The sequence below is a fragment of the Molothrus aeneus genome, chromosome 1 (assembly GCF_037042795.1).
Source record: "Molothrus aeneus isolate 106 chromosome 1, BPBGC_Maene_1.0, whole genome shotgun sequence".
In the NCBI taxonomy this organism is placed as follows: Eukaryota; Metazoa; Chordata; class Aves; order Passeriformes; family Icteridae; genus Molothrus; species Molothrus aeneus.
The window spans coordinates 31,477,111-31,498,788 of record NC_089646.1 but is presented as its reverse complement, the minus strand read 5'-3'; the positions used below and the strand labels follow the sequence as shown (position 1 = coordinate 31,498,788).

The window sequence follows — 21,678 nt, the reverse complement described above, 5'->3', positions numbered from 1 at the left end:
GAAGTTTTAGAAAACTGGATTATGGCTTCCTGAGTAGGAGCTACCTTCTAAACCTGCATGGGAAGTTAATTTTAAATTCAGATGAACCTGGATATGCCATTGTAATCCTTCCAGAACAAGTAAATTGAAAGCATTACATGCAGAAATTTGACAAGTGCTGAGGTCAGGCTCCTTAATGACAATTTTGGTTTAGAAGCAAGGCTCATTGGGGAATTTTTTAGTGTTTTCTGATTTTTACTTTTTATTGGTTTTTGTTTCTTGTCTTTCCTCCCCCAACTTTAGAGCAAACTAAATTATTCATTAAGCTTGTTTTGACTTCACAAGAGCACATTTTTAATTGTAAAAGTTTCCACAGATAGAATAGGATGGCTTTTGGCAAAGTGCCTGTCTGTAAAGGAACTAATCTCTCTTATTTACATAATAATTAGAAAAATGCATTAGTACTTTATTTCTCCTATAAACTCTTACAAAGACAACAAAACTTTTATTGGAAGTGACATTATCAGTGTTTTCCTGAAGCCATTTACACTGAGTCAGTAGAATGAAAAGGATTTTTTTAATAATTTAGAGAAAAACTACTTTAAAGGCCATGCAATTTTGTCTGAAACCCAGAAATAATATGGTCCCTAAATAATGTTTATATAGTGTCTGTCTTTTGACAGAACCATAGAACGGTTTGGATTGGATGGGGCCTTAAAGAACATCTAGTTCCAACCCCCCTGCCATGGGCGGGGACACCTTTCACTGGACCAGATTGCTCAGAGATCCATCCAGCCTGGCCTTGAACACCTCCAGGGATGGGATATCCACAACTTCTCTGGGCAACTCACCCCATCCTCACAGGAAAGAATTAATTTCTAGTATCTCATCTGAGTCTACTCTCTTTCAGTCTGAAGCCATTCCTCCTTGTACCATCACTGCATGCTCTTGTAACAAGTCCCTCTCCATCTTTCTTGTAGGCTCCTTTCAGGTCACAATTAGGTCATCCTAATTCAGCATCCTTCTGTGACACCCTAAGGTGCCTTTTCCTTAGAGTGTCACAAAAGGTGCCTATTTCTTAGGGTGTCACCTGTGAATACAATTGCTGACAATAATTACTAATTTAGTTTGTTACAACATTTTTTCCTGTGAAAAAAGAACACTCCTTCCAAAAAAATACACCCAAAACCCCAAAGAAACAGATCTCCAATATCCTGCCAAGCTCCCATGCAAAATAACACCAACCCTTACCAATTTTTCACCTTGTTCACTGTAACTGTCAATTAGAGGTTTTCTGTCCAAAAGCTGAAAAATTCTTTGAGCTGACATTCGAGCTTTGCCATAGTCTGGTGCCATGGAAGAAGACTGCCCAACATTCATAGCTGCAAATATGACAGAAGAGAAGACTCTAAAAAGCAAAGGACAAAGCGTGATTTTCCAGGTGGAACAATGCATTTGCTTCCCACTGCATAAAACACACCTTCAGAATAAAGCTTGTCAGCATCTTTGGGTTATGATATTTCTGGAGTTCCTCATACCCCAAGATGTCATCCAGTACTTGGAAGGTCAGCTTGCTCCCATAGCTACTTTATAGCTGGACAGCAGTATCATATCACTTTTCTTTTTAACACCCTCTGCCTGGAAGGGACATCAAAGGGCAAAGGCTTCTCCAAAGTAGATGTGCTGAGCTTGCTGCTCACTTTTGCTGTTTCACTGCCCAAAGGAGCACCTTTCCCAAAAACAGCCCTTATGCCCAAAGGAAACTTCCAACCAGACTGAGTTCCTGGATTCCCATGCCCCATTACCTCTGTAATTTGATAAAATAATTTGCATGCATTGAAATCACTACACTGCGTACTAATTTTGATCTTTTTTTATGTTTTATAAAGTATACTCACATAAAGACATTTTCAAAGTTGGTCAGACAATTAGCAATGAGCCATGCTCCAAATCTGAAGACGGCTGCATTAATAAAGTACTCTGAACATTGAGCTATTCCATAGGTAAATCCATAGAAAGGAGCTTTTCTCAGAGATTTTCTGATAAAAGAAGAGACTTTTCATAAATTACTTGTAAAAGAAAAACAACAGACACTGGCTGGGGGACAGCCAGACTTCTGGAATAAAGTCTTCAAGCAATCCAGCTCACCCCCAAAACCACAACAAATCAGCCCACAACACACACACTCACAAATAATCCTTGCCAGACCCGAGGAGCCCCTGGCTTCAGGACATAGAACCACCCTTAGGACAGAAAGCAATGAAAACCTTGATCCTCAGTCATGTTAAATTGAATACCCTTCCTTTGCTTTGATAGCAGGACAGGTCACTAGAGCAGTTAGTTAAAATGAAATAAGTTAATAACTACCCCATATGACCCATTTTATTAAGAAAACAATCAGGCTTAAGCCTGGCCTGAGAGATGCTTGCAGGCTTCCACCAGCTCATCCCATCTGAGCAGAGCACAGACACATTGCTGGGTATCCCCACTAGAATTCAGACTATGCCACTATTTCTCAATCTATCCCTCTGGAAGGGTTTCATTTTGTGTAGCTAATTGAACACACACCAAATAAGAATCTGGTGAACTCTTTATCCTCATTGTTTAGGATGCTCTCAGAGGAAGAGGAAATCTCCTTTCTAGTTTGAGCTGTAAATCAGACCTTTGACAGTCCAAACAAGCACCCTGCCCAAATATGGGCTCTTAGCAGTTCACCAGACATTGAATTTTAACACTATTTTGGTTGAGGACAGATTGTGCAATACATCACTTTCAATTCCTTCTTTTACATTAGAAACAATTTAGATTTTGGGCTATTTTATTTAATTAAAATGGAGCTAGAAACATCTGGCAACTGTAGTGATTCAAATGCATTTCAGCAGAGAAAAGCCAGTGGGATGTAGTGGATCAAATAAGGGAAATGTATGAAGTTCTTTCCAAGGTTTCAAAGTCATATGAGGGGAATAAAATTTGTTTATGCTATAAAGGGTGTGGTTGAACTGTCAGTTCCTAAGTTAAGTAGCATCAGTGCAATACACTGACATGGAATGAACTATATCCTATATTGTAAGCAAACACAATGTTCTGTAACACATATGCAGAGAATGGAGCTTCTAAAGTGTTAGCATAATAAAAGACAAATCCTGCAAATGTTTTTTTCACTCTACACTTAATAATGTATATTAAAATATAGAGATTATACAAATTCCAAAGCTATATGAACAACTATTGATATTCTTTCCAGTCTTTTGGGTATTAGCTAGGTTCCAAGAAAGGTATTTACAGTAAATCTGAAAGACTAAAGTGCACTGTAAAGAAAAAAACCCCACCTATATGTATGATTCAAACAAGCAGCATATCTTTCATAAAATGCTTCTTCCTTGGTTAGTGAAGCTACAGTTCTTATGTTTTCAACGGATTCTGTTGAAATCTAAACAAAGAGATTAAAAAAATAAGAGGTAATCACTTACAACTGCAATCTGCAAGATATCTTCTGAACACTTGATTTCTTTTCTAGCATTTATTATTTTAGATCAGAATGTGCTTGTTTAAGAGTAATGATGAAGATGAAGGAAAGTCCTAAGCAATGAAAGTATTCATCAGCAGTGTCTTTCCTTACCATGGGTTGTGGCCCTCATGAATTAAACCAAATCTAATAAAATGGGGACAAGCACTAGTAATCTGAACACAGCTTGCTCTTTTGCATGGACTACTTCTGTCTCTTAGAAGAGCACTATCAGGTGAGTGAAGGCAGTACCCTGAAACTCTTGAGCACATTAATGGCTTGCCTTTATTACAGAATAGGAAGGTATCAATGCTGCAACACTTCTGGCTGCAGCAGAGCAGTGCAGAGCCATGTTGCTCACCCTAGGCACCAGTGCTGGGACTGCTTCTGCTGCAGCTGCCCCTGTCCAGAAATCCTCTATGGAGGCTTTCAAATGCATTTCTATATTCTAATTTGCAGGTGGTTTGTGTTATCTGCATTTTGCTTTTCTTGAAGATATATAAATATTCCTCTCAACACCCTTCATTTATCTTGGACAATTGAGTCAGCTATAGTATAACTACAGTGTTGTTCTTAAAAGTGATCTCACACAGAACTCTGTAGTTAAAACTGAAGAACTTACTCTTCCAGCCTCTTCCAAAGCTTTTTGGTCTTCTGCAGCATGACCAGACATAGAGCTGGCACTCACAGCATTTGCACCAACAATAAAAGGAATGCAGGCCAGGATAAGCAAAGTTAGCTGCCAGCCGTATGCAAATGCAATAATGATGGCAGTCACAAGGGTAAAGACAGTCATAGTCATCAGTGCAAGTCGGCTTCCAGTTGCCTAAGAAAACCCCAGAAACCCCCCAAATATATGTAATAAGATTTTTAAATTTTGTTGCTTAAATTACAACTTCAAATTGCTGTAATCAAGGCCAAAGGTTTGGCTGGAAAATGAAGCCATGTGCAATCACATGTGTGGGCATTATGCACCAACTTCTGTAACCATTCCTAGAGATTCCTCACACCTGCCAGCATTCAGGCCTTCAAGAGGTATTAATGTAGTCTAGAGAGATGGACATGACAGTTGTTTAATGAAATGTATCTGGGACTTCACACTCTACCCAAGTTAGAGAAAATTGTGACCACTGTGAGAGTAGGGCGAGTTGGCAGTTCGATGTCCGGCAGTAGGTGAGAGTGGCTTGGTTCTAACAGCAGCCAGCCACTGAGACCCTCCACAATAACAGTGGTGAAAAATATTCATCTTCAGCTTCTTACATTGCTGCACTTGAGGTTGTGTTCTTAGAGAAAAGAAATCTGAATTTGGCAACTCTGCAGAAATGTTTTATCTCAGTGGGATAATGAGTAGGAAAAACTAACTCTGACTGAAGAATTTTCACCTCCTCCCGGCCTATATAACCTTTTCACCAAAAAATTTTCTAAATGAGAGTTGATTAGCATCCAGCATCAGGGTGGGCTCTGATCTACAGAAAGAACTTCCGCAAATAGTCCTGTGGAAATAGTTCATCTTCCAGACCTTGGCGTGGTGGTAAAAACAAAGCCTCTTGGGTGGGAAGCAAATAGTCTTCTTTCTTTTGCCAAAGGGTTTCCTGCCCTGAAAAGACTTTTCTTGTTCCATAAATTTAAAATATTAACAATTAAACCAATGCCAAGGTGAATTGTTGCCATATGTTCTAGGGGTTGGGCATAAAGATGTCTGGTACTCCAGGCATCATTATAGCTCTGGAGATCTATTCATGCCTTAGTTGTTTTTTGTAGTTAGGGAGCTGTGTGCACCCCTTCTTTTTACTGCCCTGACAGGATGATAGACTTCATTCCCACTGAAGCAAACAAACTTTAAAAGGTAAAGATGACTAAATTTTGTCAAAGACTATTTCATCCTTGCAAGCCCATAATGAAGGAGGGCTGGAGAGAAACAAAAACCTATGAAGACTGGAAAATATAGGGATTAAAGGATTAGTGATGTACAAATATGAAGGGGAAAAAATACATTAGTAAACCTTCCCCCACAAGTCCTGCAGTGATTTGCTTTTCTCCACAAAGAGACAGAAAGGAACAGAAATGTTTGGCAGATTGTCAGGTTCTGTGGGTGCGATGAGAAGTTGAAGGAACTGTGCAGAATTTGCCATATTCTTTCACCAGTGTCCAGTGGCTACCTCTCTTATATCAGCTTCTTGAGTAGTTCCCCTCCTTGGCCATTGCCCTCCGTGGCACTTTTAAATTGTGCTGGTCTATTTCTTACTGTTTGTGAAGCACATTTTGTGGCAATGGGAAGAAGAATTCTCTTCACTCACCTTCAGGTGAGTAAGGGTTTGTATCCTCCGCAAATGCAACCTCTTTGTGGCATTCGGGGGACACTCATAAGATGGTGTAAAAACCTAGGGTCCAGTGGCTGTGGTGCAAGCAAATATGAAGATTTCACTTTGCACAGAGAAATGCTCTACAGTTATAAATTTATCTTAAAGCCTTGCAGGGAGGTACATGAAAGGTACATGAACATCAGCTGGATTTTTGATAGTTGTAAATTATCAGCTGAGAAACCATTTCCAATGTTTCTGTAGCATGCTATGTAAAGGCATCTACCAGTCTGTGGAGTAGATTTCCTACTTTGTTTTCTGAAATAATCTTGGATTTCCTTGCCAATTGCAATTAATATTTGTAAGAAAAAAGATATTTGAAAAATACACGTAAAAGAATCAACATACGCCTTTAACTTGGGAAGCATCTGTAGCAAGACGAGTTAGTAGAACACCAACAGCATTTTTCTGGTCATCATACCATCCAATCTCCTGCAAGAAAAGATATTGATTTTTGTTTCAAAAAATTACCTGAAAGTACAAAACAGGATGTCTAACTGAATATTCTCTCTGTGTAGTCAGAATTTCCAAATAAATGAAAAGAAAAAGCTTAAAAAATATTATTATTTTGTGGACATCTAATTGTTTGTAATCAAGGTGTTCTTGGCTATGATGTTTTCCTGGACATGCCTATTTAGAAACTTTTATTATAGCCCCCATTTATTTAGACATTCCTTGGTCCTGAAGAGGTTAACTATTCTTTTACAAATTACCTCTCCCATCAGCTACAGAATCATAGAATATCCTGAGTTGGAAGGGACCCACAAGGATTTGTACATACAGAAAGGAAAGGAAGATTTTTTTTTATTTGCAAAGGCTATGGTAGGGTTCTTTTTTCTTCCAATCACCAATTTACTGGTCCCTTTCAGATGTTTCTACAAACACACAGGTTCTTGTCCACACCCATTTCCCTCCTCTCCATTTTATCCTAACTGCCTAATTCATACCTGCTGAAGTAATGCTCTGAAGGACAAAGAGCGCAGTCTCATTGTTAGGGTTTCTCCAGACTTCCCAAACATGAATCCCTGGGGGAGGTAAACCAGTCACATTTTCTCATCTGATGCTGTAACTGTTTATTAATCTGCTCAACAAAAGTAATCACACCAAGAAGCTCAACAAAAGCCATCACACATACAACCCCCTGTGAATATATATGTCCTGGGAAAAGCATCATTCACATTCCTGAACCTGAAACTTGATTTTCTCACAGGAAGGAAGCAACATAGCAAGGAAGGCATCTATATATTACACACTTGAATCACAACCACCCAAGCAAAGGGAGATTAAACTTTTGTGGTCAATCTTGCACACACAGACAGCAACACTACAATATAAATCAACCTGTCTAGTGATTGGCTTCCCTATCCTGACTGTGACCAGAAACATTCACTCACAGCAGTCATTCCGATGGATTTTTATGATGTGGACATCAGAGAGCATGCGGTGCTTTCTGCAAGCTTTAAGAGTGCAGGAAATTATGGAATTTACTTTATGGTTTGAAAAGCACTGTCTGCAATGGAAAGAGTGACTCTGTTTTATACTTACTTTGGCAAGAGCCTATAGACTAGTCAGTGAGAAATATCAGTATTAACTTTGACTTTTAAGGCCAGACCCTCAACTTTGATTTCAATCATGTTGAATTAACATTTCCTTCAGTGGATTATTTAAACCAAGAGCAAATACAGACCCATGTCTTTAGGTAAACATTAAAGCTATGTATCTCAGGAAGACCCTGGCACTTGTGCATATTTTTGTAAACTATGATTGGCTTTTTACTTCTCAGATTGTGTTAATGCAAGTTATACCTGCAGCCTGCTGGAAAGGTCAGAGCTTCTAAGATTTCAGTGTAGTGACACTTACTTGGATTATGTACGCTGCTAAGATAATCACTCCCAGCAAAAGAAATATTAAAGAAAGTAATACAGTGTTTTTACTCCTTTTTTCTGGATCTCTTTCTTGAAAAGCCTATGAAAAGAAAAAACCCACAAAAATGAGTACATAGACAAGCATCCTTTACATAAGCCAGCCTTCACCTCAAGAAGCTTGTCTGCCTATTTTAATTTCTTTTAGCAAGTATCCTGGATTCTAAAATCAGTCTGCAGTAAACTTTCTTTTGAGGACCCAGCAAATAGTCCAACTTTCTGTTTAACCTACATTGCATTAATTTGTTCTCCCAGATCCATCAATGCTCCTCCTTTCCTCCACTAGTCAGGTGCAGTTCCATCATCCTCTGCTTCTAGAGAGTCCCTTCAACATTTTTCAATGGATGTATTTATAGAAGTTAATCCCACTCAGAGACTTACATGGAAAGAAGTGAGTGATTGATCATGAAGAAAGCTCAGGACTGCAACTTCCAGTTGCAAAAAAAACCCCACCCAAACAAAATAAAAAAAACAAAACAAAACAAAAACAACTCCCCCCCAAAAAACTCCAAAGAAATAAACAAAACAAAAAAAAAAACCAACAAAAAAACTCAAAAACCAAAAAAACTTACCCCAATGATTTTTCCAAATATAACAGCAAATGCAGGATGAACTGCACCTATGACAGCAGCAGCAATCACTCCCAGCAGTACATAGAACCACTCAGGTTTGTTCAGAGCCAAGATTTTTAAGTATGGCACAGCAGGGAGATTTTCTTCCTACAGGAAAAAGTTGTAAGTTTTCCTTGGAAAGTCAGAGAACATAAAATTCTTCAGACAGTGGGTCTCAAGGCCTAATTCTTCATTAGGCCTTGAGCAGTGAACTGTTTTGGTAAAATGCTGAAAGCACTCTCTGTGCACTCAGATCAAGCAAACATGCTGGAGATTTGCTGCTTTGCTGTTTCGTGTCCTAGAACATGAACTGCACTGTAAAAATGTGTAGGCAAAAAACTTAACAAAAGGCTAAGTCATTTAGGGGAGGGGGCCAGGACAGTTCACTGAAAGCCAGATAGGACTGGTCACCATGAATGGCAATTAATATTTCAATCATTATAAAGAACTGAACATCTCACAGTTCAGAGGACAGAAGAGACCCCTCCAGTTCAGCTAAATGCTAGTGGGCTGGCAATAGAGCAATTGGGTAGAGAGGTCATTTTCACTCTTTGGCAAACTATATCCAATGTATCATTACCAAAGCCAGGAACGAGGCATTTGTGAGAGTCAGTTAGCCTATTTGTGCTTTCAAGGCACAAAAAATGCTCTGTCTTGCTTTACCACTTTATTTAAGTGCTTACACCTCCAAAGGGATATTTCTGGAAAAGTAAATAATGAAAGCATCAGAAATGAGGCAAAATATTAGTCAGGATTATAAGCAATTTGCTCTTGCTCCCTGGTTACTTTATCCTGCTTTTTAGATGCTGAATGAAGGTAGCTAAATCTCAATTATAAAAGTGGGCTGATTTTTTTCTGCAATTATTACAACTGCTAGATGTTTGACTTCATTTTTTCTGCATGTGATGAATATTGTGTTCTTGAGCATGAACACCCACTACTTCCTCTAAGGTCTTAAGCAGTATTAATATACAACCAAAAAGTATCTTTTGAAGTTATATGACATTTTATATGATAATGGGAATGGGTCCAGCTAGTTCTTGCTATTTGAAATATTCATTATCTGGAAGATGAATTTTAGAGAGGAGAAAAATCTACAGATAAAATCATACTAAGGATTTCATAATTATTAAATATTTATTACAGATGAGATCCTAACTTCCACAGACTTAGAAGAATTAATGGTTTTACTTCACAATTTATATTTTAGTTCTTCACTTCAAAGGTCTTGAAATCAGGCAAAAACCCTCAAAAACTAAACAAAAAAATGCAAGCAACCTTAATATAGCAAATCACTCTTCCAATGTGTTTCATGAAAAAAGTACTACAAACTAGAAAACAAAATCAAGTTTCTGTTGAGCTGCTCATCTAAAGTGTGTTCCAGAATGCACTAGAAATCTGCTCTTTTTGATGCTATGAGCAAGTTTTATTCAACTTTGAAATAAAATAATTTTTCTTAGCCCTACATGACTTTTTCTTAACCCTACATAACCCTACAAACTTCTGACATGACTTTTATTGATTATGTCAATCAAGTTGTTTTATCTGTAAAAACCCTGCAAAACTGAAGCATATACTAAACCAGAAAGATTAACATCTCTTTTAATGGAAATGCTCTTCAAAATGTCAGGGGTTCAATTGTTTTTTGTTTTTTTTGCTTGACATAAATGTAGTATGATACTCGAAAGTGCCTTCAATTTGGGCACGCACACTCCAGGGATTATATTATCCAGCAATATTTGCAACAGTAAGTACCAGGGAGTAAAGAATCTTGCAAATAAAATCACATAACTAGTTTCAATTAGATAGAATTAAAATAAAGAATTTAAAAAAAATCTGTACCACTGAAATAATTCTCTTAAATTGTACAAAGAAATGTACAAACCAATAGCAGTTTTTTTCAAGTTCCACATTAACTCAGTAGCATTAAAATGAAGATCTTTGTTGAGACAAATTATGCTCAGTCTGGTGAGTACTGACTGCAATAGTGCCTGAGTAGAGGTTGCATAAAAGACAACTATCTAAATGTAATCCAAGTTACGTGGCTTTTGTTTAGGCTTACATCTTATAATTAAAATTCTAAACTGAAGTTCTAATACCAACCTCCACCTCCTTTTGTTTCTTCTTTTTTCCAAAGGGATTTTTAGATGAATTCCTCTTGCTCTTATATCGGCTGGATCTTCTTCGTATGCTGCCTTTCTCTGGTATCACAGAGATTTCAAAATGATTTTGAAGAGTCAACTCTTCCACAGGATTTATGTTTTCCTCATATTCCTCAGCTCCTGAGCCTTCACTATCTTCTGATGTGCCATCATCTTGAACATCACTGGTACAACCCTAGTGAGAATTCAGGATATACATTTACAAGGCATTTTGACTAGAAAGAAACACTTTTTTTTTTCTCCTGAATACTGCTGTTTCAATTGTGTAACTGTAGTTGTCTATAGGCCACATATATTTCAGTCTGCAATTGCAGAGCAGTAGACTATTTGATTCTGATTTTGTCCCCCTCTTTTCCTTTAAAGCCATCTATGGAATCCACCTGGAACCTAACACCTCTATGGTTATGCATAATGATGTAGTCTGTGCCTTAAACTCACTTATGTTTCTGTCATAGTGGATTACATAAATATGAAACACTTATGGGTAAAACCTCCAAGAATTCCAAGCCTGTGTCGGTGCCCAGACTAGAATAACTGAGCAGCTGCCAGCTGGATAACATGCAGGAACTAGAGAGAAAATAACTCCACCAACCATTTGACAACGTTGTGAAATGGAGAAAGAAAGTAAATAAATTTGCCTTTACCTGCTGCATTACAAGGGAATAGTAGACTCCTTTCTGCAGCATCAGTTCACTGTGTGTCCCTTGCTCAACCACGACACCTTTCTCAAATCCAGCGATAGTGTCAGCAGTCCTGATGGTAGACAGTCTGTGAGCAATCACAATGGTGGTACGTCCAGCCCGAGCCTACACAAACACACAAAACCCAGTTACAGTTAAGTTGTGCAAGAAAATAGCACAGAAATAAAGTTATTTTAGTCACCTGTAATATATAGTAAATTGAAACTTTAAAAATACTTTTCTTTCTTTTAAAAGCAAAGATCGTTATTTTTTCCTGGCTTCGTGTCCTTGTTTAGCAGTTCAAGGACAGTTTCATTTGACTAATTTAGATAGAGAAAGCCACATTAGTCTTTTAGACAGGCAACAAGTATTAAAGACCATAATTAAAATTCATTTATTATTTGACTTTTATAATATTTGAACTGTTTGAGCTAAAGTTACTCACAAAGTGTTTCCATGTGCACGTAAGCATGATGGGGAAATGCTGTAAGAATTGTTAGAACTTTCTGAAAAAAAAAACTAGGATAACAAATATGTAAAGAGCAGATATTTTCTCTGTCCCTGCAAATGTTTGGAAGTACAACATCAGCATAATTTCTGACAAGACTTAGCAGGAAAGCACAGAGGAGCAAATTTACATCAAAAATGGGTTTGAGCCACTCCCTTCCGAAACAAACTTATTTGACAGTAATCCTACTGGTATTTGGCAGGAATAGCTGCTGAATTCTCAGTCAGCAGGTTACATGTTCCACCCCTCTCCAGCATCCTCACACAGACCAAAGGCACACACAGCTCCCATGCAGCAAATGAGCACAGGACACCTTGTGACTGCTGGAGAGGCTGGCTTCCCTCCACCCTAATGCCTGGAGCAGATGGCAGCTTGGCAGGAGGAGAGGTCCAAAGGAACCTCATGCAACAAGTATGTTCTGTGAACCTGGAACCTGCTGGAAGTTTCTTACTACAGAAGTTGTACATCATACAGGCACAGGGGCATGAAGATAATGAGGCCATCTGCAGTAGAGGACTGCTACCATGGAGGTTTGAATTCTTCCCCCTACACCCGCCATTCTCATGGACCTGATGCAAGTCACTCCCAGGAAGTTTGCCACAGTGTGGTTTTTATGCCTCTGGCCTAGCACACAAAGCCTCACCACAACAGCTGGGAGCTGTGATCAGAACTAGCAAAACGCTTTATAGGGTGCAAAGTTATCTAAAAACAGCTGGCTACAAGGAGCTGCACATGAATGCCTTGAAACTGTGAGCGTTCATGAGGTTAGCATCTCTGCTCCTCAGCTGTAAAAATAATGAACAATAGTAGCACCACTTTTTCCGCTCAGGGATGTTGAAATGAAATTTGGAAATCTCATTAGGGGACTACACTGATGGACATGAAAATGCTGTGAAAACATGACTAAGTCATGATTCAGGGCTCATTTTGGTGTGTTCTGAGAATATGAAGAAGGATGAGAAAGAGTTCAATTAATTGAGTGACCTCCCTCTGTTATGCACTCAATGAAACATTAAGCTTCTGGAAAAGCTAAGTACTTGGTTACAAAATTAAAAAAAACCCAAACAAACAAAAAACAAAACCAAAGCATGCAGAAGAAAGATAATATTAATATTATTTTTGCATTCTACATGTTACCTCAATATTAATCACCAGAATTACAAGACTATAACAAAGAGCTGCACTCTACCTCAGATTTAAACTCACTAGCAAGTGAAGATGACAAATTCTGTGTTTCCCTTGAGCCGTAATGGTAATTTGTCTTTCTCTGCATAACTACTGAAATGAAAGGCGGGATTTTTCACCTAATTTAAAAAAATATATTAAAATAAATATTAGACAAAAGAAAAAATATTCAAGCCAAACCATGAAGTTCCTTTTCAATCAAAGCCTATGGGTTCTACTGTATGTTGATGGAAACAGATGAAGAAGGTGGGCTGTGAGGAAGGTATCGTGTGCTGGTCAGAGACATGGGTACAAGATCTGACAGCTCTGCTCTGCAGCAGCACCCACCCTAGAGCTGTGGGGCTGCTAAAAGCAGGAAAAAAATAAAAATAGCTAAATTTCAAGAGTTTTCTTAAAATTTTGAAGCAACTATCCAATAAAGAACAAATACTAGGGATACCAATAACATATACTTTTCTAGTAATCCACCTGGAAAAGGCCATTCTGTCCTCATAACATGCCTTGATAAGATGCCATCAATGTTTTATCAGCAAATGAACAATTATGATTTGAGAAAGGGAGTGCAGGAGACCTAAGTTACAGTTCCACATGACTAAGTGTCTTCATAATTATTAATAATGCAAAACCAAAACCCCTAAAAATCACACCCAATTTTCAAATAAATTTTTGATGGTTCAAACTCCTTGTTAAAACACTGAAATTGAGCATCCATCCAAATTTTATTTTCCAATGTTCTTGATTCTGATGGAAGCCTGCACTGAAAATTGTACATTAAGTTTCCTTAAGTGCTTGTTGCTCTTTTTCATGGCAGCTGCTAGCTTCAGCGAGTCCTACCTTATCCAGAGCTGCTTGCACTATGGATTCACTCTGAGTATCTAATGCAGATGTAGCTTCATCCAGAAGAAGAATCTTGGGATTTCTTGCTAGGGCACGGGCAATAGCTATTCGTTGCTTCTGTCCTCCACTCAGCTGAGCCCCTCTTTCACCCACCATGGTGTTAAATTTCTGATAAAGGGGACAACAGAACAGAAGTTGTGAGACACCTCAAATCCTCACTTCTCAGTGCAACCCTAAGTACTCATCTTCTGGAAAATGTAGCTTCTTCCAGCTGACTTGAGCACAGGCAGAGCAAACATGGAAGGACGTCCATCCAACCAGCCCTTAGCCAAACCCTCCTACCCCACATATTGTGCCTGCCCAACTTTGAACTTATGGTTCTTTAAAGATCTTTATTGCTCACTCAGTGCTCCAAACCCTGGGGTTTCTCAAAGCAAGCCTGTAAAAGGGATCTCTATATTTTCTGAGGATTGCCTACCTTTCCAAAAGGGTTGGAATTATAGGGACACACCAATAGTGTGCCTCCTCCTTGGAGCTTTGGTTTAGTTCCTACTGACCATATCACTTACTGCAAAGTCATAAGTCTCAAAGTCCACTCTAGTTTTTTTATTACATAGCTATTTAAGAGTAAATATGAACAAATCTCTCTTCCTCAGAACAAGGAACCTTGGAACAGATTGATATGTTTGAAATGGCACATGCTTGGGAGATGGGGCCAACCTCTCTAAAGTAGTAAAAGGATTTGAAATCAAATTCCAGGTGGGCACTTTTCCCATGTTTTTTAACTTCAGGAGCAAAGACAAAGACATATTAGCCATTTAGGAGGATGTGTTTAGAATTCTTGACCTTGCTTCTCAGTCTCCTCCTGAAAGGAGTAAGGCACCTACTGCTAAGAGATGGCTCAAAGCTGTGAATCTCAGGCAGAGGAAGAGCTTTGTAGCTGCTAAAAGGGCATAATTATTTACTTCAGGTCATATTTATTTACCTCCACCCACTCCCTGCTATTTCCTGTGAATGTACAGACCGCTCCTGACAAAGGGCTCTGGATATCTGGTTCTTCTTTTTAAAAACCAACTCTTCTATGCCTCACGGGATGGGTAGGGATGGCAATACAGCTGTGAAGCTTCCTTTCTCCTGAGTTAAGGCACTGACATTTTTTCCCAGACTCCAGTACAAGTCCTTTGAGAGCAACCAAATACACAATCTCTAGTAGAAAAACTCTATAAACTGAAAGCTGCTTGAGGCAATAAGTATATTTTGAGAAGTTGTAATATAACTTTGATTCCCATGCTCTGCCTCTCAGAAACAGGACACCAGCCTAAACAGACCTTTCGTTCTTACATTCAAAGTGAGTTCAGGAACTTACATCAGGCAGTCTAGATATAAAGTCAAAAGCATTGGCTTCCTTGGCTGCTTGCTCAATTTCAGCATCAGAAATGTCTTCTCTGCCATAGCGAATGTTCTCAGCTATTGTGGTTGCAAACAAAACAGGCTCTTGGCTCACAATGCCAATATTTTCTCGTAGCCACTTTATATTAAGGGTCCGAATATCCCGACCATCTAAGGTAATCTGAGAGGAAAAGAATGTCAAAGAAATCAAGGAAATGCACTCTGTTCATAATAAAGCAATTAATTACTCTTACTTGAATGAAGTATCAGCCACAAGGTCAAGAAAAAAAAAAGTCTTTAATAGAGAGCTATGTTGGGGGAGAAGCTACAATTGCAGTTTTTCCATTTGTTGCACAAGATGGAAAATTATGATGAGTGGCATAAACAGAGAAGACATCAGGGGCTTTTTCCCCCCTGTATGTTATCCCCCAATAACCATCATGTCTGAGTTGGCTTAAGAATTTCACAGCTTCCTTGCACACTTTTTACATGATTCTCGTGCCCCTATGCCAGTTTGATGTCCTCATAGTTGCGGCTACACAATCATCTCTGTGGCTGTGCATAACACCAGATCAAAGAGAGTTCAAATTGACTAAAAGGAAAGGGAAAGTTATTTTTAACCTAGGTAATTTGCAGTGTGGTCCTATGAACGTTGGCATTGACACAGCAAAATGAGGCATGGGGGCAGGAATGAACAGCCACAGGAAAATTAAGTTTAAGAAAGAGCTGTATTGAAAACAGATGCCTTGATACCTTAAATACTGATAGTTCAATTTTTAATATTTGAAATGTTTACCTATTTTCAACTAGCAGTGGTAACTATTAAGTAGCATCCTTCAAATATCAAATTTTCTTAAAAATACATTATTTCATTTACCTCATTTTTTTCCTTTGGAAATTTCATGTGGGACATATTTACCATTTAACAACTGGATTTAGTGTTTAGTGGTAAAACACATACAATGCTTAATGATGGAAACTTCTGTGGGTTAGCAGATAGTGAAAAACAGGCCAAGAAATCAACCATTTAAAACAGGAAAACTCTCTCCAGGTTTTAGCTTACATTCAATGAAAAGGAAGCAAAATACAGCAGGACTCTGTTGGATTATGCTTTGCCTAAAAATGTTTAGGGAATTTTAAAAATGAACAGTTGATAATTACTTTAAATTCAGATTTTGCAAGTCTATTCCAAAACTTGTGGCATTTGCTATTTGTGATGTAGTACTGTAAGAAGGAGGAGAATAATGAACTCAAGTTAACAAGAGAAGATAGTTCATTTGAAATGTAAATTGTGGAAATATGAACTATACAGATATATGGTGTAATTCAGTCAAATTAGAAAACAAGGTTCAGTCAATATGGGAAATTAATGCATGTCCTAATAGTTCTGAGTTTTTACAATTCCTTTGCAGACACTCACTTCTCCCTGGTCAGGATCATAGAATCTCTGCAGCAACTGAACAGTAGTGCTTTTTCCACAGCCACTGGCACCAACTAAAGCAATGGTCTTCCCAGTTTGAACTTTCAAGTTTAGACCTTTGAGGATCTGCAAATAAATAAAAAAAAAATAGGTATATATCTTAGTTTAACAAGTTTGAACAGAGAACAGTCTGTCAAGGTAAGTGTAGCTGTTTCTATCAAGGCAGTAGTAAGGGCCATAGTTTAAAGGTATGGTAACATTAATAATATAATTGTATAATTGACAACAATAATATAATGTACCTGGGAATATCCTGGAGCACTGATAGGAAAAAGTCTTCACCTATGCTTGCGAAATGTATTAGCCTTTGAAAGAGGATGGCTGCTTGCAACCTGCCTTTTGGGAACGGCCCCTAGATCCTTCTGGCTACCAAAACAAGCCTGGGAATTTTTTAAGATTGATAATTGGAACAGGCCAAGTTCATGCCAAGAAACATTTCAAGAGTTCCCTTGCATAGACTATTGCATTCCATTGCCTGGGAAAATTCCCCAGCACAGTCAAACTAATATAGACACAGCCATATTACTCTGAACTTCATAGCTAATTTTCTCCAATTTGTGTGATCTAGTAGCAGGCTTGGGGTTTTAAATTATCCTGCTGTCCTCCATTTTCCAGAGCATAATAATTATGAATCTCACAGAAAATTATTTTCAGGTGCTAAAAGGTATCACTGAAAACCAAGCCTGCTTTCTTCTATTTTTAAAATATAAATGGCTGTTTTGACAAAGTAATTGCTGGGAAGCCCTTAATAAGTCCCATTCCTTATTTTTAACAACCTCAGCAGTGTGGAGAGTAGCTGCAGTTAATGATATAATTTTTGCTATTTTCACATTTAGAGAATATTTTACCTCAAAAGATGCCCATGTCATTACAAGTAATGCTGTGTAGTTGCCAAAATATTTGGCTGCTATGGGAACTCTTCTTGTTTATACCAGGCTGATTTATAAGTTTGCCTACACATGTTTTTGCAATGAGAGATTAAAATAGTTGCAATATTCCTCTCCTCTCCCTGTATTACATCCACCCAGTTTTACATCTCCAGGAAGCTAGCTGATATCCTGGTGCCTGCATTATCAAGAATGAACTTTATTCTAGATACCACAACATTTCCAGATGCAACTAATTACTACCACACACTAGGCTAGTTCTAACTCTCTTTCATCAGGCAAGGTATTGCCAAGATTAAACTAATAGAAACTGTACTCTTTAGATCTCTTTGATTTGGTTTAACCTGGACAGGGGGACAGGGAAGATTATGTGTTGCATCAACTGCTTGAGAGATTATGGGTAACTTCTACACAGCTTTGCTGATTCCTTTGGCTCTACTAAATAACATTGATGTTCTTAGTAGGGAGAGCTGTTAACTCAGATTTGGGAAGGATGAGAAATATTTCTTATTATTTCCCTCCCATTTGGTGTGTTGACCCACAACATAGCTCAGCAGCCTGAATAGGATTTTTAGGAAGAAGGATGAGGACTCTGCTCTGTGCCTTGTGATTTCTGAGCCAAGAGGGATAGAAGATGCATTGTACAAAATCCAGTTAAGGAGAAGGCCCCGCTCTGAATCTGCCCTCCAGATATCCCAGTGTCCTGGAAACAGATTTGATGCACAATGGGACAGACCTCAGATGACTGAGTTGGGAACAGCCACCTGAAAAAATAGCCAGAGAGGTATAAACATTCCCATGTTCACCACTAAATTAGCATGTCAAGTTTTTAATTGTTGACATTTGAAATCTCTATTTCCACCTTGTTCTTCACCAAGGAAGAAAGGAATTTGCTGCTGTTCTTTCTCTTTCACTTTCATCAAGGTGTTTAAAAGATTGTAAGCAAATACTGTAAGCAGAGAGGTCAAACCAAGAGTGTCACCACAAAAGTAATCACCATGACATGATGGACACAGGTCACTAATGGAAACTGAACTAGCAAAGAGCAGGCACAACAGTTTCTTGAACAGCAGTTTTAACATATTCCCAAAACAATGTTTGACTGCCAAATGTGCATTTAGGATGATATGTTCACAAAAATACACTATCAATGTATTGAAAGTCTTTCTCTGATAATTTTTCACACAGGATGTCGTAACTCCAAAGAGCCAAGAAACTGGAAAAAAGTAATTTTCTGGTTTAACTGCTTAAAGTCTAGAAGCCTTAATGAAAGATTTTGAATAATCTTATTTGATTTATCAAAACTCTTTTTCATAGAAATTCAGACTAGGGGCAACACATATCAGATTTGTCCTGCAGAAGAGAATGAGATACACAATGACAGTAGATCTAGAGCTTTGTCTTTGTGCATCACTGGGGGGAAAATTATGCCACATCCCCCAAAAGAGGAATGCATTTCGCATTCAAGAACAAAATTAGCCAAACAACATGGACACAAGTTGAATAAGTTCAGTATAAGAAACAGAACACTTACTTTAACATCAGGTCTGGAAGGGTAACTGAAATGGATGTTTCTGAATTCAATTTCTCCTACGAGTTTGTCTGGCTTGTAGCCTTCCTTAGAACTGCTATCTATGAGCCGTTTCTGGAAAGAGGTTTGTAAAATATATTGGTGGTTATTTCACTTTTGGAACTGTTATTTCTGCTACATGCATTGGTCTTTACTTTCTCAGATGCTGGTTTGCACTGCAGTACATCGTTGCAGAACTGCTGCATTTTACCTGCAGAATGCTGAATATGGGGGAACATCAAATTGTAAATTTTACTTGACAAATATAGTGCATTTCAAAAGCAACAAAATCCATAGCAGAAAATCTATAATTGCAGAACTTAGATGCATAATCTTGCAACCAAAACATGGGCCTCAGTAATCTGTATAGGAGGGTTTTATACTCATATCAAAAAGAATGATGTAGCCATTTCTCCATGAACTTTTGATTCCTACTTTAAAATATTTTATAAACACAGATATGCAATTGCTGCATAGCACAGCAAAGTCAAGATAATGATATGGAAAACCTTTTTTACAGCAACATCAGCATTACAGATTATTATTGTTATAACTTTCAATAGTGATACTAATCCCCTCTTCACCAATTCCCCCTCCCCAGTAAACCCCATCTCAGCTGAATTTGTGCATACATGCATTTTTAAAAATTAGAATAGTGCCATACTACTTTCCCTCTGGTGCTGAAAGTCTAATATTAGAGAAAAACCTCAACCAGATATCTCAGACACACATGCCAGGTTTTCCAGCTTTCACTGTAACAAAGAGGCTGGGTTTTTTTAGATCAATGAAAATATTATGAGTTTCTGTAGCAAACATCTATAGAGTTGATGATTTGGGGCTTTAGAGTGCTTTTGTTCCATTTCTCAAGGGAAAAAATAAAAAGGAGAAGAAGTGGAAGCTAAGTTGGTTGAAAGGCTTTTATTCTATACAGTTAGATGTTTACCTTATTGATAATCTTATATACTTCATAGGCAGCCCCACGTGCATTGGCCACACTCTCCAGGTTAGGAGCTGCCTGGCCCAGGGAGAAAGCTCCGACAAGCACAGAGAAGAACACCTGTGGGAGACAGAGAGGAGCATTGCAATTAATGATTACATTAATGCCTACATGGGCACTAGAAAGACTTAAACACCAGCTCTAGGTTATTCATCCCACCTTACAAACAGAGTCCAAGACAATCAAACTTGTTTTATTGAAAGTTAGGCAAGATGAATACCATTCAGTTGTTTTATACTAAGTGAGCCTCTAAGAGCTAATTTAGCAAGCATGTGGCAGAAAACAAAGACATCACTTATATAACTTTCCCTGAAGATACAGAGCATTTTTCAAAGGTGCATTGCTGTACTTACAATTAACACACGGCCAATGTCATAATGTGGATCCTCAGCAGTGAGCTTGGTCCCGTACCAAAATGCAAGGGCATAGGATCCAAAGATAAAAAATTGTGAAAGACCTAGGCATGTGTTAGTGGTAATGGATTTTTTCATTCCAACACGTTTAGCCATCTCTAAGTTAGCATCATATCTGAAAGTGAGTAAAAAACCCATTAATTTGACAGGTACCACATGCCATTCTGGTGAATACTTTCCAGTGCCCTGTTTTTAATTAACAGGATTTATGTAAGAAAAACAATTAAAATCTCAAAGAGAATACAGGGTGGGGTTTTTTTGTTTTGTTTTGGTTTGGTTTTTTTTGGTGTGGTGTTTTTTTTTATAGAGGACTATTAGGGAGATAATTAATTTGAATAAATTTGCTCTGACATATGCCAAAAATATTGACATGATGGAAAATGCAATAGCACTCTTGAACTCATTGTTTCCATTAATCCTGAAAGGAAACCTTTAAAAGGTTTTAGCAGCAGGGTTCATCAGAAAGATAAAAGTTAGTTGTCCACATTTAAAACAAGCAAAACAAAAAGAAAATCCTCCAAAAACCCCAGGCAATAGAGAAGGAGAAAAATGAGAGCTCCCTCCAAATGGGAACTTGTTCTCTTACTGGCCATTTTGGGATGTCAAGTATTTTTCCCTTAGGTCAGTTTACTGATTAACATATATAACCAGTGGACACAAGATCAGTGTAGAGACTAACAAGTTCAACTAGAGAATTATTTTTTCCAAGGATGGTTCAAATTAATTCCATAGTTTTCAACAAATAGCTTTCATTTACTCAAGCTCTTTATGCAAACTGCAGCCTAGGAATACTGTAACTTTCTACCCATAATCAACATGGTCAGTAGCTTGCACTCTTTTCCTGGTACGTATTTTCAATAAAGTACAACCCCATTATAGGAAAACATGCCATTCATTCAGCTGGGAAGCAATCTTAAAAAAAAACTGCATTCATTTTGTTCATGTAAATTTCTAAGATGCCACCAGTGCTGTATTTTTTAGTCAAACATATTGAAATATTTTGACTTGATTGTGCTCTTAAAACCAGGCCCTAAGTTTGAGTCAGCAGCATCATAGTTCTTCCAGGGAAATGGGTACTTCATTTAAGTAGTGTGATAAATACAGGTGATCACTCAAATACTGAGGAAAAGCCAAGCCACTGCCAGAAACTGAAGGTGACTGAAGATCCCTTGCAAGAGTAAACTTTTGCTGTC

General features: G+C 38.0%; 1 protein-coding gene across 1 annotated transcript in view; it reads right to left on the bottom strand.

The window, feature by feature from the left end:
- Window positions 1-21,678, bottom strand: part of ABCB5 (ATP binding cassette subfamily B member 5) — a 34,255-nt gene that overhangs the window by 4,869 nt on the left and 7,708 nt on the right. The window contains exons 10-25 of the mRNA XM_066566181.1: window positions 20,426-20,600; window positions 20,019-20,132; window positions 19,040-19,150; window positions 16,559-16,684; window positions 15,116-15,319; window positions 13,747-13,917; window positions 11,184-11,345; window positions 10,481-10,714; window positions 8,339-8,485; window positions 7,705-7,809; window positions 6,792-6,869; window positions 6,193-6,276; window positions 4,107-4,310; window positions 3,309-3,409; window positions 1,878-2,018; window positions 1,231-1,387 (exon numbers count right to left, since the gene is read on the bottom strand). Coding sequence (XP_066422278.1) covers window positions 1,231-1,387; window positions 1,878-2,018; window positions 3,309-3,409; window positions 4,107-4,310; window positions 6,193-6,276; window positions 6,792-6,869; window positions 7,705-7,809; window positions 8,339-8,485; window positions 10,481-10,714; window positions 11,184-11,345; window positions 13,747-13,917; window positions 15,116-15,319; window positions 16,559-16,684; window positions 19,040-19,150; window positions 20,019-20,132; window positions 20,426-20,600 — 2,314 coding nt within the window. The remainder of the gene's footprint in view (window positions 1-1,230; window positions 1,388-1,877; window positions 2,019-3,308; window positions 3,410-4,106; window positions 4,311-6,192; window positions 6,277-6,791; window positions 6,870-7,704; window positions 7,810-8,338; window positions 8,486-10,480; window positions 10,715-11,183; window positions 11,346-13,746; window positions 13,918-15,115; window positions 15,320-16,558; window positions 16,685-19,039; window positions 19,151-20,018; window positions 20,133-20,425; window positions 20,601-21,678) is intronic.